Source organism: Cloeon dipterum, chromosome X, assembly GCF_949628265.1.
Source record: "Cloeon dipterum chromosome X, ieCloDipt1.1, whole genome shotgun sequence".
Classification (NCBI taxonomy): domain Eukaryota; kingdom Metazoa; phylum Arthropoda; class Insecta; order Ephemeroptera; family Baetidae; genus Cloeon; species Cloeon dipterum.
This window is the reverse complement of record NC_088790.1, coordinates 11983630-12008776: the sequence shown is the minus strand read 5'-3', so window position 1 is coordinate 12008776 and position 25147 is coordinate 11983630. Positions and strand designations below refer to the sequence as shown.

Here is a 25147-nt window from a genome sequence, read left to right as displayed (position 1 = left end):
TGAACATAAGAATCATCCTAAAGGGTAAACCAAAAATTGTACCCAATATTTTCTTTAATATTTGCTGAATCAAAATATTTTCCACCATGTTCGTTAAATTTTAGACCTTTCTCAATTTGCATGGAAACAAATTGGCAAGAGAAGGCAAATGACAGAGCTAATTACTGTCGGCTTGCTCACTCTCAGCGAAAACATCCGTTTGTTTATGTTTGCAGTAACGGAAAATTAAGAACAAAAAATATTCAGCACTGAGAGAGTTCTGTTTTTCTTGTGTCAGCAGCCGAGCTTCAAAGGAAACAAGTATAATCTCTTTCGAGAGCAAATTGCGTTAGGAGATAATGGCCCGCTTGCAATTGACCCTCGCGTCTCTTTTTTCCCGAAACGCGGCGAGCGACGCGAGAGCCTTTGAGGCGTGTTTGTTTTTTAATTAACAGCGAGAAAGAGAGCAAGGAGACGCGAGCGCGCGCGCGTAATCAAAATATGCAAATGGAGAGAGAGCAGAAGAAAAGGGCATTGGAAGAAACCGGTCCTTATTTTCCTCTTTTCGGATGTATTCTGCAGGCCGAGTCAACAAGCAGAAAGAGGGCAGAGCATTAATCAAAGCGCTTTTTATTTGCTGGCAACACAAAGCAGCGTGCGTAGGAAAATGACAGACGCTGCAGGCTGCTGCCGCTTTATTTACGGGCCAGGCGGGCAGGTGAGCGTGTTTTTTCTCTCGCGCGCGCATTGTGTCGGCCTGGTGTCAAGTGTGTCCTCGACAGGCAGCAATCGATGCCACTCCACCACCGCCACTCCTCTTTCTCCTCCTTTGCATTGCAAATATTTGCATAGCTAACGCGTTAATTAAAGCCTGCTTTCTTTCTGATAGCAAAATCCAATCACAAGCAAATACCGCACTTTCCATTTCAATATTTGCACAATTTGTGTGCTGAGAGTTAATTTTATAATTTTTTATATTGGAGCACCGTTTTGAAAGCTTTAAATTCCGACAACCGATTATTTTATCCATATATTATATATGTCAAAAAATCAATTCACAAACAAGACGAACTGTCAGCTGTAAATTGCGAGGAAGCCATGCAAAACACCCGCTCTGCATTCTTGGTGCGTAGCCGTTCACCACCAACCGTACGTATATTATTTGTTCTCGTCGGTTGCGTGCATAAATGAAGCAATTTTCCGGCACAGGCAGCGATATAATTATGTTTGTGAGACCGAGCCAACTTGCATCATTGTGCAACATTCTGGTACTTTGCGATCGCGAATGGAGCGTGAAAAAAGGCAGAGTGTGCGACTAATCTGCGCTAGCTCGCGAGAACATAATTTGGTGGGAAAGGGCGAGCTGTCATCAATCGCCGCGATAAGCTGCGAGTGGGCCGTTAGCCGCGGCCGCGAGCAATTTATAGCCGCCTTTCTTCCTTCTTTTTGCTCCGCGCGAGCCAGAGCCAGCCACCGACTTCATCATCGCGGCTATTTCAGGCGGGCGGGTGGTGCGCCGCGATGACACACAAGAGACAGCCGCCCGCACTCCGCACCAAACTCGACTCTTTGCACCACCCAGAGTCAATTTTCGGAAATTCCACCGATACTACTAGACACGATTTGAGCCAAAAGCGGTCGAAGGCCAACAGATTACAGTTTACATCACATTTATAATGCGATTACAGGGGATTCAAATGTTTTGGATTCAAAAATTTATGTTGGTTTTGAGAGTTATTGATAAAGTGTGTAAAAATATACCAGGCATCTGGATTTCAAAATCTGGGGAAAAAGCATTAAAGATGATGCCTTCTTAGAGTGTTAAAAACCAGTCAGATCAGCTATGCTATTTCTAGCTGTTAGTCCTTTAAACAATCTGATGATGAATCGGTCGGTTGACCATTTCATTCGTTCGAAACATAGAATATAAATTATTTTAAAGAGAAAACGAATCAAATATTGATTAAACCTATGAATTTATCAATTACCAGACATCAATTGAATGAAATCATAATTCAATTACCTAATGAGGGAATTAATTTATGTGCATCAATTTGAAATAGCGTTGAATTCAACTCTGATGACTCCATTAGAAGTAAATGTCAGTTTGATTTCCAGCTTTTGTCACCAAAAAAGCTTTTACTGTTGTCAAAATCCAACTCAGTCCGTGAGATTTTGTAGGCCCCGAGAGTAAAATCGTGTATACATATGCGTGAGAGCGTCCAGCAGTGTCAACGCCGCTGTATTTTTACCCCATTTTCGTGCGTGCGATGGGAGGATTATTTTTTTGGCGTGTCGCATCAATCAGGCCGAAATTAACGCCGAAATGACGGCGGAAATAAATCAGCGCGGCGAGGGCGGGCGAGGCACGCGCGCTGCGCATTCCGCCGCCGACAATGACGAATGGAGCGTAAACAATGCTTTCGGCCTGAGAACTGCGAGAGAGCAAGAGCAGCGTGTGCTGTGTCCCGTCCCGACTGATTTGCGCGCGCGCTCACCTAACTTGTTTTGACCCAACCAAAATAAACGGCCGCCACTCCTTAAGACCGTGCGGATTACTCACAAATTCACACAATTTCTCGCTCTTGAAACTAGATCTTACGCGAATCAAGATTTTGTTCTAAAACCAGCCCAATTATTTTTCAATGAAAATTTTTTCCGGACGATTTTATTTTAGGAGCTTTAGAAACATCAAGTTACTCATAGAATCAATTTGGTGGGACTCAATTAGCGATCTTTTTCTTTTAATCTAACTTTTTATTTAATATATGAATGTCAAATTATTCAATAAAACTACAGAGAATGATGCACACTCTTTAGAAAGCTTCACATTTTTTAATGGTTTGCATGTTGCTTAAATGCAAAAAATTCGAAATATGTCTATTCTTGACAGAGTGAAGACTATTTAACCAAACAAGTTTAGTCCCTGTTTTCAGTTTTAAAATGTGTGACAAAAATCGTCAAAACTAAATCTTTTCTTTCCTCATAATTTAAATATTTAAATTGGTCGTTTTTCAATCGAAATGGATTTTACTGAAAAAAATTGTAATGATTTTGTTGAGCCATGAGTTAAATTTTGGGATAATTTATGGTTTAACCAATAATATTATCAATGTAACAAACGATCATTTTCTTAAGATGGTGCAACACGTGGAAATTTGAGAAGAAAGTATCATTGGGAAAAATACAAACCAACGTGGTTGCGATTTCGAATTAATCGTATAAAATTTAAGAAATGCCTTGTATGGAACTAGGATGACCATTATCTCAACGAAACAATAGGTTAATTTTAATATATTAAAAAAAACTACCAAATATTATTGAATAACTATTTTAATAGCCTTTTCTGCTCATATCTATAAATGCTTTCCTCATTGAGCGTGGCGGCAGGAACAGGAGGCTGGGAGCGGGCGGGTGCAGGGAGTGAGTGCAACAATCGACCAAGTGTTCAAAGCTGGCTGTGTGTCGTACTCGCGTCTCGTACTCGCAGAGCGCTCTCGGCGCGCGTATCGATTTTGCTAGACTGGGGCTAGACTGGCCTTGCCACCCCTCCTTGCCTCCCTCAGCCCCTGGCCGGCCGGCCGGCGTGGCACCCCCGCTGCAAGTGGCGGGGGTGCGGCCACGAGGAGAGAGCAAGCGGGCGAGAGAGAGCCACAGAGCGAGCGAGCGAGCGAACGGCGTGGCCCCGCGGGGGTTGCAAAAACTGCACACAGCTAAAAGCTTTTATTCCTCCACCGCCGCCAACGCCGCTGCACTTCCCGCACACACGCGCCGATCAATTCGCTCCCGTTCGACCAAAAAAGAAGCAGCGCGTTATTTCGGGCCCATTCACGTATCGCGGCAACTCTTTCTCCCGCTTCACTCGCGAATTTGGCCGCCGTCCATCCTTTTCTTCTGACTCTTCGATCTAGCTCGGAATTGGCCCAAAATCAAGTAAAGAGGCCGCGTAATGGCAATCTGAAAGTCGACTCGACTGGTAAGGGGAAACGGCTGTTTTACTCGCATCATTTAAAGGCGCACGGTCTCCGCTTCCTATCTTTCAGTAGCCATAAAGGTATCCAGAGAATTTGGTTCGATTATCTGACTCTCTGTTAGGGAGGAGGCAAATTTCCAAAAAGGCCAATTGCTCTGATAAGATTCTCGAGCACTGCTTCCGGATGAAATGAGCCAGAGCCGAGGGTCCGTCGTCTACCGAGATATTGCAATCGAGTGGATCGCCATAATTCGTGCATCCCTTGGAGCGCGAAAAGCAATTTAAATGCCTAGCAGCTGGTGGTGGCTCCGTGGAGCAGGAAGAAACGCATCCGCGCGCGCTACCAAACACAGCGCAAAACGTGCGAGCATGTATCTGATGAGCTCCGCCGCATTGCAGTCTCTCGCGCTCTCTCTCTCTCTCTCTCTCTCTGCCCGCCCACCAACCCGCTCTCTCTCTCTCTCTCTCTCTCTCTCTCTCTCTCTCTCTCTCTCGCTCTACCTCTCCTAACAATAAATAGCCAGGGGGAAAGCGAGAGACGCGCGCGAAACAACCGGTTCCGCCAGCGCCACCCGTGGCGTTGTTGCATTCATTTTTAACCCTCCGCCTCACCCTTTGATGTTTAATGCAAATCTCGCCCCTCTTCCACAAAGCAAAATCAGCCCAATTTCCAAAAAAGAGCACGATGTAAAAAAGAAGACGTGTCGGGACGGAGATAATTGAAGCGTCTGAACAATAGCGCCCACTAGAACCTCCATCCCTGACGTTATTGCGAGGAGCAATAAGAGTTTGGTAATAATATGCGAACAATGCCTCCCCGGCAGAAGCAAGAAATTAATGGACGCGACGTTTCGCTTTTTGCAAATAAAAGGGCTATGCTGGGGAGAGCGCGCACTGTTTGATAATCTCGCAACAACTCATTGCTGCGTCAGCAATTAATTCTTTCCAACCACAGCACGTAATCTTGCCTCTAGCGGTTAAAAAAGCTGCTAATGTTTCCACAACAATACAATTAGGACAAAAGAACTCAATAAGTGGCGATTTTAACGTAGTCCTTTCTTTTGTAAATTGCTCTTTTGTTTACCGACGAAAAAGTCGCTTCTTTCTTTTACTCGCGAGCTGATTGATCGAGAAACAATGACGTCACTAATGACAAATTAATCCTCTTATCAACTTCGGGTTTCTCCAAGCCAAATCCTTCCTTTGAGTCAGAAATATATTCTATCGATTCACGAATACCATGGATACAAAAAAATTGCTTTATGCTCAGTAAAAAGACCAGGGAAAAGGTTAAAAATCTGCAAATATTGCTGGATGCAATGTGACAGACACGGAAATAAAATTATTCGCGAACCGAGGCGGTGAAAAGCCGATTATGACGGCTCACAAAAAACACGATTGCCGCGATCGTCGGCGGACGTGCCAGACGCAACGATGAAAAATGGCAAAAAGAGTGTGTGAAAAATGGTTGGTGGCGGCTGGAGGGCTGCTGCGCTCGATTTTTCCGCTGAAAAATTGCGCAATCATTAACTGTCGGCCGCTTCTGACTCGCAACAGGCAGGCGCCTGTGAAAAATTCCATTCGCCGATTTTTGTCGAGTCAGAGTGCCACCCGTCTTTTGCACTTGGCGGCTTCGATCCGATTCCGCGTGCTAAAACGACAAACGCATGGACGGACGGATCACCTGGTCGGCCGGGTCGCGGCGAACACACCTGCACAGCTGCTGTTCCCCTCCGCTCCAGATGACTGCCGCGTGTGATAATGAATGCGGCCTTGCTTCGATTATGAATGCCACCAGGAGAGGAAAACATCTGACCGAAACTTTCATCAGTTATTTTATATGCAAAGGGGGAGAACTGGTTGTCCAATTTGAACAGCGATTATTATATTAGATCATTCTTTTCTCGCTTTGAAAAAAAGCAGTTATTTCACATGTGGAAGCGTGGTGAAAACACTAACAAAAATTAAATTGAAGTTAAAAAAATCCAGTTTTATCCGCAAGAGAATTTATGGTGAAACTGTTGCTAATATTTGTAGAAGCTAAATTAGGAATATAAAGTGAGATTTTTTCCCATGATCGTAAGGCCAAAGAAAAAATTCCAAAATTTTGTGCAGAGAATATTAACAGACCTGAGACCAGCGCTGGTTCAAATTTTATTATCATTTCCTTTTGAATTATTTTAATATTGGTCAACATTTTAAAGATTTGTATTCCTATTTTAACACCTTTCCTGCACCTTTCAATCTTTCTTTGCATGGCAAATTAAACTTTTTTGCCTATCATCAACAGCCAAAATAGGCTTGTGGCTAAAATTTATAGAACATTTTCGACCTGGAAAGACTTACCTTTTCCTAATATAGATGCTCCTTATCGCACAGACATAAAAAATGCACGTAGCTTTACCCTATACGCTTTCCCCGATATTTATTTTCCGGCTCTTCTGCTCGGCGGCAACAATGTGACGGTGGCAAAAGAGAGAGATCGATCGGCATTGATGTGTATAAGAAAAGGAGAAGTTTGTTTAAAGCCGCGGCTCGCCGCCCAGCTAACAACACACAAACACACGCCTGAGTCTTGAATGCAAACTCCGTCCGCCTTTCTCTCTCTCCCTGGTTTTTTATTTCCTCTTTCTCTCTCTATGTGCGCTTTGTTTGATACTCGGCGTGCTTTTTAATGATCCGCCCAACAAAAGAACTTTGACAATAAGACCCATATTTAGGGCACAGAGAAATCGATTGCTGGCTGCCGAACAAATAAAATCGGTTTTCTGGCACCAATAATCGAACATTGATCGCCCCTTGTTTGCACCAAACGTCAGTAATATTTTCATACTTTTCTCTCTCCAGATTGCTGTCGGAAAAGAGAAAAGGGAGCACGCATGCACACACAGGCCGGGGGGTTAGTTCAAACAGGAGGTGGAAGATGATCTCACCTGTGACTTTGTCCCTGATGAGTTTGCAGCTCTCGACCTCGCCGATGGAGGAGAAGAGCGAGCGGATCTCCTCCTGGGTCATCGTCTGCGGCAGGTAGTTGACGATCAAATTGGTCTTGGACTCCTCTTGCCCGCCGGCAGAGTTGGTCTGCGACGACGAGTTGTGCGAGTTCGCCGACGAGTTGGACGACGAGTTGTGCAGGCTACCGCCATTTGTCTGCGGCACAGCGTCCAGACCGTTCTGCATCATGCTCGAGCCGCTGCTCACTGTGTTGCTGTGCCAAACCTGCCGGCAAAATAAAACAAAATTTTGTAATTTCAAATGCTGCAAAATTTTTCAATAAAATCCAGGTGTGAAGGAATTGGCCTAACGAGTTCCAAACCTAGGTGCGTAATTTGAGGAAAAACGCGGAAAATGGAAAAATTTTATGTTTATACTGATTTTTTTAACGATTAACGATTTTTTGGTTTCGCAGATATGATTTCAAATACTGTCAAAAGGCTATATTATTTTTTTGAGAACGATTGATGGTCCTGTTTTGCACGTCCTAAAAAAATTGCTTAAATCTTAGCAATAATCTCGTTTTTCAGATTTCCCTCTTCAGCGCGGTGTGAATATCCGTCGACTTGCACGCGACAGACGGAACGTGTTTTCGTGCTGAAACCGTCTGCGCAAATTGCCTAGCTCGACGGAGAGCTCTTAAATTGCCTTTTTAAGGCGCGAACAAAGCTCTATTCTCTGCTGACCGAGTCTAAACGGCCCCAGTACATACAATAAGTCGTGTGTCGTGTGTTGCGACAAAGCAAATTCCGTCCGCATACTCTTGCGCGCTGCTTTCAGACGCTTCACGGGCGATTAAGCTTCCCAAGAGGACAATTTGCTTAATCCGGTGTCCGAGAGCAGAAAATGCAATTTGCAGTTTGCTTGGATCGATCGACCCTTTAATTTCAAGTTTTGGCAGCCCGAGAGCAATTAAGCCCCTTTGACGAGAGATTAAACTGAGCACGGGCGGGCGAGGGCGGAAATTTGATCCGGCTGAAGGAGTCAAAAGTTTTATCAGCCGCGTTCTATCAAATTAAGCCGAAGCGACAGGTCCGCCCGCCTTCATTTTTTGCCTTGATTTACGGTGAACGCCAATTGAAATCCTGCGAGAGTCGATTATACAAAAGGCAGTGCGCGCGCTCGCTTTCCTTATCGCAGCGGTAGCAAACTCGATTCCCGTCTAAATCCATCTGTCGAATGCAAATTCGTTTAATAACTCGCACTAGCAGTGACGTCACGAGGCTTTGATCGCACTCCGCGTGTCGCGCGTGCGACGGCCCAAAAGCAATCTCTATCTTCTCCAAGTGAGCGTCCTTAACGCCGCTGAAAAAGTAAATATAAATCGGCTCTCTCTCTCTCTCTCTAGCGCGCGTCTCTGATTATTCATTCATATTATTTTGACTCGGCGCCAAGTCCTTTTCTTTTAATGGAGAGCTTGGAAACGACGAGGCACTGGTGACAATCTTGATCCCTCCAGATGTGGCCAAATCCTCCTAAGTTGCCTATACCGTCGAATTGAAAAAGTGCAAAGTAAAACAATTTGGTACAAGAGGCATAAGCGATTCATTCATGTCGGTGTATAGTCACGCCTCAATTTTATTAAAATGTTTCTTAGATCGGGAAGTTATGGTTCCTAAAAAATAATAAGACGAGAGCAGAAATTGTCCCCAAAAAGTGAGCCAAGACCAAAATGTTCTAAATTCCTTTCCTCTCGGGGATCAGCGGTCAAAGTTAAGGAAAGATTCTGTGCATGCGGAATGAAGGTGGTGCCCTGTGAGTATAGCCTCGTGGATCGTAAAAAACTGGGCAACCGCAGTGTGTGAATAAAAAAGCAGCGGCGCGGTCTTTTGGGGCCTTCGGATTTGCTGCAGCGGGAAAATCCCCGGTCCACTTAAAAATTAATTCCGCCGAAACGGGAAACGGGCGTTGGGAATTATTCCACAGCGAGGGTGTCGCTCGCTCGTTCGCTCACCCGCTCTCGTATCGACGCCGACATGAGAAATATTTATTCGGAGCTAGCACCAATTTTCGGGAAAAAAAGCGGCGGCACGCGAGAGTAAAAAAGTGGTGGCAGCCGTAACGCGCGTTTTACGAGGCGCAGCTGCACGCTCGTCACACCATATCGCCCGCCACTCGCTGCAGATACGCTCTTTCTCTCGATAAACTGCCTCTGCACCCTCGGAGAGAGCAACAACCCCCCGACTCCCCCCAAGCCTTCGCCAAATTGGCCGAGCCAACAGGGAAGTGCGAGACAACTCTTTCCCGACAGGTCTCCGCACCCTGTTTATTAAACCTGGCACGCAGCTGGGTTCCATTTAATGGTGCACTCGCAAAATTTATTTCAGAGTGCTTCCAGAAAATTACATGTAACTGATTTTACATCTGTAATGCGTTATTTGATTTATTAAAAAAAAAATAATGTTTTTAAGAATCTCAAAATAATAGAAATTACAGCCGTCATTAAAAAATTGGAAACAAACATTTGAAAATACGTTATTCTTTGTTTGAAAAGAAATTCTTTCTTTACGACAAATTAAAAATGGACTTTTCATTATTGGAAATGTCTCGTTTGTTCACTTTCGGCTCCCAAGATAATTGATTGGTTCAAACGAGGATAAGTCCTTTTTTTACCTTCACAAACATCATCCTCAAATCAATTTAAAACCTAGCGTCATTCATTCTATCATGTTTCTTTTTAAACTCTTACTTTTGCAAATGAAGGGATTCTGGCTGTTCGACACTGCCCTTGTCAGCTTATGTATCGCGGTGGCGGCGAAATGAATTTATTCTGTTTCGCTTTGCGCCGAGTCGGCATATCGACGGGTTTTGTGCACCGAAGCTAGAGAAAGGGAACACGGTTCGGCTCGCCGCACCCCGAAAATCAATTGAAAAATTTTGCGTTCGCAATCAGCAACGAAGCGAAAGGGTGAGCCGGAGCTAGCTTCTCGGGCGGCTGGCAAGTGTCAAAATAAAGATAAGCGCGGCCGGATGAAAAGGCGGCTTGTTTGTTTGCCGAGGCGGCACGCGCGCCCAGCTTTAGCTTCTAAACCGCGTGTATCATCTTTTCCTGGGCCCGAGAGCGAGCGGGCGAAAGCTGCACGAAATTGCTCCTTTCCCTTCCGCCACTTTGTTTCCAAACTTCTTTCTCAGCTTCGTGTCTGTCAAATTATAACACCTCCAAACTTCGGGAGCCGAATTTTATTTCTCCGAATGACACTCCAACTCTAATTCTGCCAGCGAAGAAAAGTTCTTTAGAACTTGTTGCGAAAATCTCCTTTGACGGTTTTTGAAGAATGTGGAAAAGGTCCTCAACATTTGGACCATCAGACTAACCAAAGATAAACAGAATGAGCAAAACAAATGCATGAATATCAAAAATTAAATAAAAATGACGTGAAATTCGTTATTATTTTTTAAGTATGAAATTAATACGGTTGTACTTTAGATTCAAAAATTTTCTTTACATTAGCAACAAAACTGTATGTTTCAGGTATTAAAAGTGAAGGATTCTGTATTTATTTAACCTTTCAAAACATAAAATCCAGTAAATATTTTCTGATTAATTTTGCTGGATGAGAAATTTGCATGTCCCGTACTTTTTCAAACTCAAATTTACAGAATAAATCTGAAAATAAACGAAAATACAATTAAAATTTACAATGAAATATACCGAAAAGTCTTGTTGAAGCGTGTTGGCGTCCGTGCTGGGGGTGGGTCGGCCGAGTGTCGGGGGTGGTTGTTTTGTCGAGTCAGCAGCCGAAACTGAACAAGGAAGCGGCGATCGGGAGGTTGCAACCAAGGGAATCGAACAACAACAACAACAACCAAGGGCTCCGCTCGCGTGCCGATCTAACTAGCGACTGGCGCGCGCCTACGAACTCGGACCGCGAGGGAGAGCGGAGGGAGGCAGGCGGCCGGGGGTCGGGGGAGAAAGAACGCGGATGGGAAGGTACCGCCCTCTGCGCCGCCGCCGCCTCCGCCGACCAACACCCCGACCGACTCGCCACGCATGCAAAAAGTACGATTTTTTTTGCCAAAAATCGGTGCTGATTAGCTTCTTTGCTTTGGAACCCACAGAATTATTTTTAGCAGAGTGCCTTACTGCTGACAGAATTACAAGCCCGGTTCTTTATGGATTAAATTGCAAGTCTATGTGAGAGAGATTCTTTTGAGTAAGAATCTAGATATAATTTTAACGAAGATAATCTCTCTGACGAGAGCAAAATTTATTTCTGTGCACTCAAACTAGAATTGAATACAATAGCTGTGATTAATTAAATTAAATTAAATTTTATATTAACTTCAAAATTAGTTTTTGACGAAATTTGTCAAAAATTTAATAAAACCTTTTACAGGGCACACAGGCACAAAGAAAAAGGTAAAGACTTTAAGAAGTTAATTTAAGTATTTGCATTTACGCGTTTAAAGATATTATGTTATTATACCCATAAATAAATATGGGCTGAAAATGAAAAAAACTGCGACATTTCGCATTAAACATTTAATTTATTATTAACAAAATAGCTTGTTACATAGCTACATGAAAATACAAAAAATAACCCAAAAACTGAATTATAAAATATTAAAATCTTTTGCTTTGCCAACTGAGAGGGGGAGAGAAAGGTTGCAAAGAATAATTTAATTAAAAAATTTGACTATTAGTAAAACCTTGATTTCAGTCGTAATTGAAGAATTATGGCGACGTAATATTTCAAAAACAGCTATAAAATACCATTAGTTCAAGCAAATGGGCAATAATTTTCGTAATTTTTGTTCCAATTAGCTGGTTAATTATTATTATTACATATTATTATGATTCCATAAAACACATTTTTTTTCATGAAATACAATTATGCCTAAATTTAACCAGAAGGTTTTATCCACCGTTGGTTTAACCCCGATTTTCAAGTACATTTTAGATGTGTTTTTCTACTTTTACCGAATTACGGTAAAATTACAGCAAAACGTATGATTTTCCATCAAAATAATTTTTTAACTCGAAAATACTGTTAAAATTTATTTTCACTGGGCCAGGCAGTTTAATTTCAATTACTTTTGAAGTGGGAACCCCAAAACATTGGAAAATCTTCATATAAATAGGGATCATCTGCGGCTGCAGGGTTCACCAATTTTTGCAACGCGCAAAACAATCTTTGGTCTTTTGCACCAAAAACCGGACGGAAAACCCTACAATTTTTTGCATTTTTACGTATTGAACCCCCGAAAACATATCATTTTGCGCTTAACGATCGAGCATGCCAGAGAATATGTGCTGTAATTCCATTACATTTTCAAAAATTAATTATTTCATAAAATCTGTGTCACTAAAATTCATTTTTAAAACTCATTATTTGGTCATCCGCACCATTAAATATATTTTTGATTTACTATGCAATGCATGCTTGGAAAAGTTTGTAAAAAACAGTTGGCAAAGGGATTTTTCCGGAAAATTGTTTTTTATATACTCAGTCAAACATTTGGATAAAATTTGGATTTAATCTGTTCTAACCAGTGACCATGCAGTGTCATAGTTTATTCCGGAAAAAGCCGACTTTTTTCACACACTGGATACATTTTCCCCTTATTAACTCAAATATAGACAACAGTAAATGATCTAAAATCGCGCTCACGTCAATGAATTTCCAGCCTTAGAATTATTTCACAACCTAAGCGGCTGGGTGCGGGATTCCACGAAAATTCGTGCGGCATGCGAGCATGTATGGCTACTTTGTAAACAGGCCCAGTTTGGCTGCAGAGTTGCAGCAGCGAGCGAGCAGTGCAGAGAGAGAGAGAAGGGAAACGCGATTCAGCGAAATGGCAAAGGGCACCCGACTCGTCCGTCGCGCGTCTGCCGCCGTTGCGCGCGGCGTGGGTGGCGGGCGGCCCGGTGCAAAGCGGAGCCCGGCCGGCGTTGTTGCAGGCAGCGCAGTCAAGTTCAACAACCGCCGATGCACCCATCCGCCGAGCATTACGCAACCCTACTCGCTCAACCAACCCCAGCGCGCGCGCTGGCGAAATGTTGCGAAATCGCCGCAAAAACCGCCCAGCCGCCGGCGCACTTAGCATTTTGCAGAGCGCACCGAGCGTCGTTGTTCGTTTGATATTTAATGAAAAAAGCCACGGGAATAAACTTTACTTTCGCAAGTGCATATAAAAAATTGAATTTTGCGACACTTAATTTCTGCGACAAAAATTGCACAATGACCTCTTCATTTATTGAAATGACGATGGAAATATGGAATTTTAATTCACAACATATTTTAAAAGACTGAGTGAGTCGCGGAATTGGCTAGAGTTTAATTATTTGTGTTTGAAGATGCCAATGAAAGCAGAGTTGAAATTATTATATTTTTCAAATGTCCTTATTTATTAATTTCTACACAGAAATTTCTTGCTCAACTAGTATATTTGTAAAAATATGAAAAACACAGACCATAATTGTATTATTTTGACTGATTTAATTATTTGACGCTTTCAGTTAACCCTTGATAGTTTAAATTTGAATCGTAGCGCACATTTTAAACAGTGAAAACTAAAAATTGTTCAAAGTAAAAATGTTGATAGATACATAATATATTTACCATATTTACCACAAATAATATTATGTTGGCGAAGTAGTGAACTTGAATTAGATTTTGCTATTGTATATTGATGGAAAGCCTTGCACTATCGCACAAGGCTGAGCAAACGTGTTTTGTGTCGTCATGGAATTCAGTCACCATCAACTGCTAGCCTCAAAGGCACAAAACAGAGTCCAGCGTTCTCCAAGGGGAATAATTACATAAATGCCCGATTAAATAAATGAGATTGTCAAGCCAAAACATGGATTTGTTTTAGCGATTGAATGAAGTCGTTGGCATATTGAAGTAAATTTTTCAACAAATGCATGAAGTCATACCAGTTCAATGCTTAAAATTCTTATCATAGCAACAACAACACCTTCTAATAAACAAACAAAGAATCGCATTACCTCAAAGTTGAAGAAGTCCATTTGGTTTTGGTGGTTGAAGACCATTTCGGCGAGGGACAACTCCGCGTATGGCGAATGTGGCCAAATGCGAAATTCCTTGACCTGACCCTTTATTCTCGGCAGGCGTTCTTGCGTTTTCAAATTAATATGAATTTCAAATAAGGAAATATAGGCAAAGGAGGAGTTTCCCCTCTCCTGGCATCCGAGCCTTCTTCTGGTCACTGTCAGAGCTCCCTCTACCCATCCCGAACGCCAATCGACGAATTCCAAATTCTGAGAAAGAAATTCTTGACGAATATCCGAAGCTGAAGCAGACGGGATAAGACAAAGAGACACTAGACAGAAACAGAAACCGCACCAATCAAACGGCGTTGCGGTCTCCCCTTCCTACACTAAATTATTTACGTTGTGTGCTTGTGTCTGCTAGTGCCTGGCTAGTGCCTCATTCAATGCATTTTTCATAATACTTCGCCTGTTTCATTCATTCATATTATTGTTTGGCGATGGCGAATACAAGGAATAAGGAATGCGTTGCGTTCCGACCGTCCTCCGTTATTTTTATGGGGGTGTGGGGCTTATCTTTCAGGGTCATAGCATGCCAACTGGACTTGGTTTCTTTCATTCATGAAAATATTAAATCAATATAAAGTTAGCCATCAAGAATTTAATTAATCTGCGTCTGACAATTATTGTTCACTGATTGATCAGGAAATTATGAAATGTAATGCAAAATTCAGAGCTACTTCCATGCTGTAACCTTAATAATTCTACTGTAATGAAATTAGAACTGCTTTACATGTATTGAATTGCCTTTAAAAGGCGAAATTGTACAATTAAATCCAACGTTCTAAGAAGTCTCCTCACAGGATTTACATTTTTTACCGAGCGATTACAATAATTGTGATTATGGTGGCATTTTATTACTATTATTATGAGTTTATTTTGACGTGTCTGGTTTTCCCGAGCCCAGCGGTGAATAATCAAAGCGAGTGAATTGAGAGCAAAGGAAATTTGACGAGCTGAGCGATTAAAATGAATCGCGTGCACGTCGGCCTAGCTGCACTCTGCGATTGTGAGTCACGGAAAATGACGGCAGACGCGATCGATTCTTTTATTTGCGCAAAACAGACGCCAAGGAAAAGCAGTTCCAACTGGGATTTCCAATCGACTCATCCCTTATCAAAGTTTTATTCCATCAGGAAACTAAACGCCTTGCTTGCTGTTATTTCAAATTGTCGATTTTAGCCATTTGCAGATAGAAGGGGATGTCGTGACAAAATATTTCAAGTTTTATTAAAAAATTAGGTTGGATACTTTTCTACAAAAATCCTTGTTTTGAATAAATTAATCCATATGAGCTAGATTTTAGAGCCTTAAGATAAATTAAGTTCCCATATTCTGAGAGTTACTACTGGCTTTATTTCCTCTTTTGGTTAAACAATTCTTTTTTGCTATCTCTGGAAAAAAGTAGGCCAACAAAAGAACTAAAAATTTATATACATTTTTAATTAATAGGACAAATTGAGCCATAAATGTCTTCCTTTGAAAACTAAATTGAATTCAATTCCAATCGGCAATCCCTTAGTAATTTAATAGAGGTAATCTGATTCCTGTGGTTTTTACATCAGAGAAAAGAGTATAGCTATAATTCAATGAATTCGTTACTCTTTGTCAAAACGTATAGTAGCCTAAAAAATGTCTGGTTAGGTATATTTTTAACCCCGTTTATATCGTTTAGAATTTAAATTAGCATATTCTGCAGCTTGCCAAAGTACTTGTTTTGAAATAAATAAATTTTATCCAGTTTACCCCTTTTACACATTTTATGTTGAATTTAGCAAAAAAAAAAATTGTTTGTTCGACCTATACTCGGGTTGAAAAAGTCCGTTTATTCTTCCCACGCTCGGCAGGAGAGCGAATTTGGAGCGAAAAGTTTTCCGGTTTTAAAAATGTATCTGATGGAGAGGAAATCGGCGGCCGTCATCTGTGCCGGAGGTGTGCTTTGATTAAAATTCAAAAAAGGGGTGAGCGCACGAGTGTCGTGCGGACGGCCGAGTGAGCCAGTGTAGAGGTAGGGGTGCCGCGGCAGCTGATGCCTTGCGACCGACAGCAGGAAGCGAAAAGCAAAAAAGCGTGCGCGAGGGTTCCACTATATACATACATACACATACGTGCTCGCGTATATGTATAATCATATGCAAGTGGCAATGCAAGGGTAACCGAATCGGCACGGGGGAAGGGGGCGCAGCAGGAAAAACAGCTGTTGATCACGATAAGGACTCAGCACGACCTACCGATGTGTGCACTCTTGCGTCACTCTCTCACCAGACGATCCCTTTTAAAAATTTGCACTTTAAACAGGAAACTCAGTAGCTATGCAGAAATTCAATCCCGTGTAAAATGTATAGAGACAACTTCTGGATTAAAAAATTGCCACTTTAATGATTCGGGGTTTTTATCAATGTATCTCAATTCATTTTTGTCCTGTTCACAGATTAAAACGGATTAATAATTAATACTTTCAAGGAAATTTTCAGAATTAAGTTTTTTTACTCCTGGGAAATGAAAGTATGATATTATATTATATGCTTGCTACAGATTTGCCTTAATTAAAGAGGTCTCAGCCGAGTATTTAGGTGGCGGCTTCCTGAACCGGCTTAATGAATTTTGGCACAACGGAGGCAGTTGAATATTTTTGCCGGTGGTTGGTGCGGCTGACAAAATTTTCAGAGTACTTAATGGACCAAAGGGGTGGAGAATTTTTTTCTCTAGCACATTGTGAATTTTGCGACCTTCTGACCGGCGGCTGGCATGGCCGGTACAGTTTGCCAAAAATTTACCGTCCGGCGCAGCACAGCGCAGCTTGCTGAGAGCCTTTTAGCCTTTCAAAAAATCATTTTTGTTTGGACCTTCTGACTTAAAATAATTAAAATCTCCTATTCAGATCTGAAGCTTTTTTTCTTTTAACCAAGAATTTGTGGAATTCTCAATTTGGTCATGTGGTAATTTTTTAGGTCAATTTTCCGGCTATTTTCAGTATTTTCAATCAATTAAAATTTGCTTATAAAGGTACATATCCAACTACAAATAAGAGAATTTAGTATTTTTTTCAAAGTTGCTATGCTAAAAATAATTGAATTCTCAAAACATTTTAATTTTAGGCCTTTTGAATAGCACAAAATTTATCAAATGAGATTATATCTTGAAGATGATTGGCCAAATTTCTCTCTGATGCGGTTGCAATTTTAATTATACACAAGGATTATAAATTTCCATTCTCATGAAAGATCTTCCATGAATATCGAAGCAGAAATTTCAGCTTCATAACAGATTTATAAGCTTTGTGGATTTCTAAGGGGGATTTGTGTCCAAAAGAGAGATATTGGCTGGGGTTTCACGAGATTTCATCAGCACTTCCCACTGACCCATATTATATTTGGACATGATTTAATTTAAAAATAATCAGACGAGCAAATTCCTAAATTTGGGACTTAAAGCTAATTCTCTGTGGCAAAAGCATTGAAATATTTATAAAAAAAAACATTTTAACTGATTTGGGCAAATTTATCAAGATTTTGCCCAAGATTATATATTAACTAATAAATTCGCTCAAGATTACAGTTTTTCTGTTTTTTAGTCCTTTCAGATCAGATTAAATGCTCTGCTAACGGTCTGAAATAATTTGAAAATGTGGACATTTATTATCGAAAGGTATCCAACTAAGTTTAATCAGTGCGCGTCAAGACAAAAGCATTTTCCACTATGAGAAAGTGTTCAAATAAACTTGATCCTTCGCTGTTCGTTCACATCAGATTGAAATCAGAAATTTCGTAATCAAGTTTGCGAATTCTGCGCTTCGGCAGTTGGAAACTTCCCTTAGTTGTAATGCGGTGCTTGGCTCCCCCGACGCTTCCTTTGTCATTCCAGCACCGTGCAGCCGAGCAATTTAATTCAGAGTTTGTTCATGTGAAATCTCGCAGCAGGAGATGCGGGCACATTGAGTGCACACGTTTCAGGCGTGATGGCAGAGATAACATTGGCACCGCCTTCCTGTTAGCTGGCTCAACTTGCTCACTAATGAAATTGCTGCGAATCAAACTCTCATCTCGATAAGAGCTTCTCTGCTCTCGTGAGTCTACGCGAGAAACGATCGGTTGCAGCGGAAAATCGCACTTTTCTCCGCTTTTAATTCCGATGCAGCCAGCGAACGGTGAAAGCAGCCTCTATCCAACTCATTAGGCGCACTCAATCGCGCCGGCTCCTCTCAAAAGACAGAGAGAAAGCAATTTCTGCCGCTTTGATGCGCCGCGCATAATTTGAATAGGAAGATTTGCCATTTAATCGCGCACACGCGCCCGCTCGCTATTGTGCTCAGAGACGCTCGCTTAATTAGTCAACTTTCAATTATATATCGACGTTGAAGAGCAAGCTTGGCAAAAGCCCTCTCCGCTGCTGCCGCGCTGATGATGCTATAGTTCAAAGCAGCGTTTGTTCCCAGGAAGGATGCAGGAACATGCGTAAGTGAAATTGTTCTCAAATTGGTTTGTAAGCCTGAGAGATTTTAGCCACGAGAGGCATGCGTGTTCGATTAGAATTTAATTTGAAAGATTAAGTTGTAAGATTTAAGGAATAACACCTCCAACCTTATATATCCCAAACCCAATGTTGCTTTTGATTTTTGACTGATCTTGGTGATTTTTAAAGGAAATTCAATTTTTTTCTTAATTTAAATGCTGAACAAATACAATTATGCAACGAAAAATAAAAAAAATTGGTATAGGTACCCAGATGTCTCAGATGCGAAATGTTGAGGCGATGGCTGGCTAGACCAGCTTAGCTGAATTTTGGACCGGCGGCGGTGGCTGGCGTGGCTGAGAAATTTTTATTAGTGAATTTTGATTGTGCTTGACGTCCTTTGTTCTATGACAATTTTAGTGACTTTTTAACTGAATGCTTGACCACGTGACGCAAAATAAATCGGCTGGCACAGCGCAATGCGTCTGGCTGAGTATATCTAAATTCAGTTTTTTTTTTAATTTCTTATTGGAAATGATTTTAAAGGTTGATTACGATTTTTCCTACGGTGTGCAGCTTGTTAGGAGGAATTTCTCTTTAGCAAAATATTATTAAGATTTCAGTAACGCAAGCATTTCTTGACATTACAAAATGTACAAAAACATTGTAGCTGATTATCCCCGAAACTTGCCCAGGAGACTGGCTTCAGCCCACTTTGTAGAGAATATTAATCCAAAGGTATTAAAATGATATTGGGCAAGATTAATCCACTTAAAGATAGAAGTTGGCTGTGTGGGTGGAGACGCTGGTTCAAGGAAATTAAGCATTGTAGACTGGTAGACAGAACCACAATTTTAACATTTTTAATATTTTCCCGCCCACTATCATATCCTGATCCCTATATCATCCTTATATCTACTGATAAAACCTGAATGTGTTTCGATGACAATATGTAACGATATTTTTTAATCCACGATATATTCAAAACATGTCATTTTTCATCATCAAAAATACTTTTATAACCTCTGCCCTCTGCTCAGCACATTCGCGAGCAATGAGTTCACCAGGTAACACCGCCAACTGAGTGGCCGCAGAAGAGCTTGGACCCAATGTGGCCATCTTTTCACTTCCCCGAATCGAGGTCTTTTATAGAAACGCCAGGCATCTTGTCCCTAAAGCCGCTGAAAAGATGCGAAAACCAGCAAGTGGCGAATCGGCGCCGGTGCACCACCCAGCCCATTGAGCTATTTGAGCATTTCGAGTCACTCTATACTAACCACCTTTTGCCACCTCTGACATTGGGTAGCCAATAATAGATCCCCGAAATGCTCAAATATCTCCAACTGCCTTTACAATGCTAGCAATGCTGTAAAATATTTGGGAAATTCATATTTTTACATTTCAAAAATTCTTAAGAGGCGCAGAGGGTTAGTTGATTAATTTAATATTTTTTCACCAAAACTTCTAAAATTTGAAATCATTAAGTCGGCCTATTCATTTTAAATTAATTGAGTGACTTCATAAGTCTAAATTTCAATGAGCAGGGCAGACGAGATCAATTGAAAAAATATTGAGAGTCTATGTTGTTAAATAATTAGCGTATTTATACAAAGCGAGATAAATTTGTGCGTATATAATATAATAATCAGATACTTAACGATGCATTTTTGAGCGTACAATAACCTTCTCCGCTATTTTTACCAAATTAATCACGGTGTGCGAATACCAAGTCATACACCTCCTGTATGTATGTCTATTGCTAAAATCCGTTGTTGCAAATAACCTCATATACTGTTTGTGAAATCATCTAAAATAATAAAGCGCACTCTTGAAACATCGCTGCGAAAATTTCGCCAATTAAGCACGTCTTTTCTGTACTCCCTGACAATGAGTGATTATTTTAATTATTTGAACCACAAGGATTCTGCCTGACTGAGCAGCGATGGTCGCCATTAGCTCCACTAGCGCAAACCTAAATTATGGCGGCGCGATCGCAAGTGTGCCTGCCGAGCAGAGCAGAGCAGAGAGGCGGCCAGAATCCAATTAACCCTTTGTGTGCGGCGCGCGCGGTGCGGGCATCCGCTGGAGCTAACACGCACGCACTCGAAAGTTAGCCAGAGTCCACACGTACGAACGAATCGGGCTGAAAGGTGCAGCGGCGGCGGCGGCGGCGGCTAGCTCTGCCTAATCGCCTCCATCTCCGCTTCTGGCGCGCGCGAGCGTGATTAATTGGCAAAACACTCGCGCGCGCGCCCGCCCGTCCACTGCAAACGCGAATTTCGGCGGCCAACAATTTTCTAGCGCTGCAGTCAAGTTGCGAATTGAGAGGGTTGACCTCGTCCTTTCCGCTCACCCTGCCCTGCCAGCAATTACTCGTCAATTACGTCCCTCCCGACGCGCCCAACCACCGTCTGCGAATCTACCAGAAAGTCCCAAAGTCGATTGAAATGACCACAACTGCAAATAAAAAAGGAAAAACCATACCTATACCAAATCAACATTTTTTCCTTGATTGCAGAGAGTGAAGTGTTAGCACTAAAAATAAATGGTGACGATTGGATTCGATAATTCCAGTGATTATAGGACTCTGGCAATGAAACAAGTGGATCGATTTATGGCATTCTGAAAATAGGAAAATATTATACAATTTTCCGTTTGGATTTAATTTTTGTAACTCTTTATCAACTGACAATAGAGCTCTAAATTGCATAATATTCTGAAAGGTTATTAATTATTCCATTTTTACGTATTTACCAAAATATTATTGCAGAGTTTTCTGTTCTGAAAAAATATTGTATGATTTTTTTTTTATTTTTTCCTAATAGCAAAACTGAGCTCGATTTAACATGCAGCTTAGAAAATTTAAATCAATTTTCTGATGAGCTTTAAAATGATTTTACCTATCCATATCGAAAATCGGGGACTTTTCTGGATTTTCAAAATTGGCGCATTGATCTTTTACAATACAAATAATACATATCATTCAACACGATTGGATGAAAAAGCAAGGATCCAACTTCTTTTGGAGTCCTATACCTCGTTGACTGAGCTAAATCTTAAAATTTTCAGTTATGAATCATACTTTCACCGTTGAAAAACTGAAACATAGTCCAAATATTTAATTGGAAGTTTTATTTCACATAAATTCTTTTAATGTTAAAAATTAATCATATTTCATACTAAAAGGCAATTTCCAAAGATATTTTTTGTGTTCGACAGGTTTCAAGACACTAATGCAATTTCAAAAAGAGCTAGAACCCTTTGAATATTTTCAGTATAATATATATGCTTTTCAAACAGATTTTTCTAAGCACAGCATTCAACTATGCTCATAACTTCATAATTGTGACAGAAAAATATATCGTGATTCTTTTCCAACCCTATAAATTAGCAATTTAATTTAATTTTTGCCCTATAGCTATAAAGATTGTAAACAGCGTTTTAAGAGATTATGTGGTCTCGTAAGCATGAGAGAAAACAAACAAGCATCCCACATGCAATTTCATGACAAACAAAATTTTGCACAAGCACGTAGTGGAAAACTAGTTTTTCTCTGTGGATATATCCGTCGGCGTTTTTGCGGTTTTGCTAGGCAATCTCTGTTGAAATAGGATGTGCTTGAGGCCGAACAAGAGCGCCATTTTCATCAAGCTGGAGATGGGGAACCGAGAAATGAGAATGATTGGCCGCGAGCGCAGGACACAATATGCAGAGATCAGCCCGATCTGCCGTTTTTTTTTACTCTCTGCTCAACGCAGGGAGACGAACGTGATTTTACAGAGTCATAAAGGAGAGCGGCGAAATATTATTTCGCGTGGGCATCGCGCCGGGAGGGAAGGGGGAGGGCTGCTGAGGCAATTTCGTTCGTTCGGCATCGGCTGCGCTACACGCGGGAATATAAATTGGGAAAATATTTATGCACGCCGCGCTGGTGTCTGATCGTGCCGGCGTCCGATTGGCTGTTGGCTCGCTCGGCCTGCTCGAGTGTTTGTGTATTCCCACAGCATACGACATCAGCATGAATGAATAAGTAAGTAGTGTCTTTGACATTGCTCTGCCACACCCTAAAAAAGCAGGCGACGAGAGAGAGAGAGAGAGAGAGAGAGAGAGAGAGAGAGAGGCAGGAGCAGCGAACAACCCCTGCGTCATCCTTCGTTGGCTGACAACGACATGCTGGGAGAGAGAGAGAGGGGTGCTTTTCTTTTCGGGCCTCTCTCTCTCTCTCTCTCTCTCTCTCTCTCTCCACCATAATTGCTTTACCTGCAACTCCCACTTCATTCGAACTTGGGCTTCTCCTTGTTAAAATTGGATTTGCTTAAAATTCGCGTGTAAACACTACATGTCATGAGCTTTTTGAAATTCCCTTCTCGAAACTGTTACAGAAACATGTAACTTTCGTTCCTGGGAAGTTGAAAGACAATAGAATTACCAATCTTTTCAAACAAGTGTGTAAGCAGGACCATGTGCTTTTCAGCAACTTGTAGTTATGTGTAGCATCCATATGTGAGGAAAGAAATTCAAGTCGCCGATTCAGTGGAATAAATGTGGATTGACCCGGCAATTAATTTGGTTTCCGAAGATATCCGCACATTTAAAAGTCTGTTCCGAAGGAAATGTTTTCGTCACCCAGTTATATTTTGGACATTAAATTCCTTTCAGGAAGGAATATTAACATTTGTCCAAATCAATTTTATAAGTGATAATCACAAATTTTCTATTTCTCAGTTTTTGATAAAAAATTATTTATTTTCTAGTTTCATAATTCATTGCCGCATAGCTAATAAAACACAGCAGAGAGGTCGGTTGTAAATATTTATAGAAACAAAAAAGTCCAATGATCACAGCCGTCTTGCTCTTTTAAAAAAGGAAGAAGAAAATAAAAGAACAATGTCTGGGTCCAAGAAACCAGTCTTTTTGTGACGAAAAGAAACAGCATTTTCTCATTAATTAGAAAAGTCCTGTTCGTATTTAAACTTTATTTTTGCAGTCCTGCGTGAAGAGGGTTCCAAATGGAACCAATTCCGTGGAGCGTCCATCCAATTCCCCGACAAAAAACACGGACCGCAATTCAATTTGCTAAAAGAGCGCCTCCTTTCTCTCTCTCTCTCTCGCTCTCGCTCACAGCAGCCGAGAGAGATGCGTATTGTATCTCTCTCTCTCTCTCCGGCAGCAGCACATACATACATACACACACGCAGCTCGGAACTCACCCCCGGAGCAGGCAGCCCCCGCCGGGGCCTGCGGCATCGCCTGAATCATCCGCCGCACCCCCTGCGTGTGTATCGCTAATGCCGCAGCGTTGCCAATTCATTTTCATTTGTCAGCCGAGCGAGCATAATTGGAGTCGCGTCTCTCTCTCTCTCTCTCTGCTGTGTTCGTCTCGGGATTCGCACGAGCCGCAGGTGAAACCGGAGAAGTTGCCGCCACCGCCGTTTCGGGGTGGAAAACGGACAGGGTATCGCTTTTCACAGCCGAATCTGCGGCCTTATTGGTTTGTCACAGACGGCGAGGCTTATCTGCGCTGCTTTTTCTTCTGCTTTCGAGAAGCCTCAGCGGATGGTAAAAGTTTTAATTCTCTCCAGACTGCAGCTCTCTGGCTGGCGTGTGCAGTCTGGTGGATAATAGGAATCGCGCGCTCGTCTCCCTCTAGACCAAGACGGGCCTCTCAAGTCGATTTATGCAGCCCGCGCGACACGTGCGCCCGGCAAAATGCCTATCTTAATTACCGGCAGGCGAAACGCCGACCTCGGCGACGCCAATTACGCACGATTTAATTAAGTCAGGAGCGAAATGCAGACGCGGTGGCGGCGGCGACCTTGGAAGAAGACACGGGGGCCGGGAAGGGGGCGCGGGGAGGTGTAAACCTTTTCCGAAATTGGCACCAGAGCGGCTGCTGAGGCATTGTTCGCGTCCGCTCGAGCGTTTTGGCCACAAAACGCGCGCCGAGCGAGAGCGAGCGACGCCATGTTGAACAGCCAGCGAGAAACCGGAGCAGGCTGATCGATATTCGCATGGCGGGCGAAAGAGTGAGTGAGTAAGTGAGCAAGCGGCGTCGGCGGCGCCAGCAAAATAAACTCGGCGAATTACTCACCAAGAGAAACTGAGGGCTAGTGTGGGCGTTCGGTCCTCACCGGTGCGGGGCAGGGCAGAACCAAGCAAAAGCGGCGGAGAAACAATCAAAATCGCGCCAACCAAGGGGGAATGTTGTCGCGTTCGGCGGCCTGTCTGCTGTGGCTGGCTCTCGAAAATCGGCGAAACTGGAGCGAGCGAGCGAGCGAGTGAGAGTGATAGACAGACGGAGAGACAGATCAGTCAATTCGTGGTGGTAGTGGTGGCGGTGGTGGTGTTGGTGGTGGCGGTGGTGGCTACGAATCGAACAACGGAACGAACAACTCAACCTTGCGTCAGAGTGTGCGACAACTAAATGGCAGCAGACGGGCAATGCGCGCAGCCAGGTTGCGACACTCGGACCCTCGCCGGCAGGGCCGCGCCCCCGGCGCACGCGCCCCGTTGCCGCCCGTCCGCCGCACCCCCGCCCGCGTCCCCCAGCGCCCGGCCGCCACGTTTTCCCTCTTTTCCATGTGTTCTCGCCGCGTCTGCGGCCGGCGCCACAAACGCGCCTCTTTCTCTCTCTCGCTCTCTGCTCTCGCCCGCGAATTCCACCTGCATTTGCCACTTATCCGCGTCTCTCTCATCTTTTACGCTCTGCTCTTTTCGTTTTCTTTTTTTGTCCT

General features: G+C 42.5%; 1 protein-coding gene across 11 annotated transcripts in view; it reads right to left on the bottom strand.

The window, feature by feature from the left end:
• LOC135946304 (ELAV-like protein 1) overlaps positions 1 to 24853 on the bottom strand; it is a 48581-nt gene extending 23728 nt beyond the window's left edge. For 8 of the 11 annotated variants that reach the window (XM_065494478.1, XM_065494479.1, XM_065494480.1 and 5 more), the window contains exons 1-2: positions 13899 to 14053; positions 6886 to 7171 (exon numbers count right to left, since the gene is read on the bottom strand). In XM_065494478.1, the coding sequence (XP_065350550.1) occupies positions 6886 to 7171; positions 13899 to 13943 (331 nt within the window). In that variant the 5' untranslated portion in view covers positions 13944 to 14053. Of the gene's footprint in view, positions 1 to 6885; positions 7172 to 10598; positions 10798 to 13898; positions 14055 to 24504 lie in introns of those variants that run through there. The other 3 variants (XM_065494484.1, XM_065494482.1, XM_065494485.1) reach the window with 3 other exon arrangements.
• Positions 24854 to 25147: the final 294 nt, after the last annotated feature.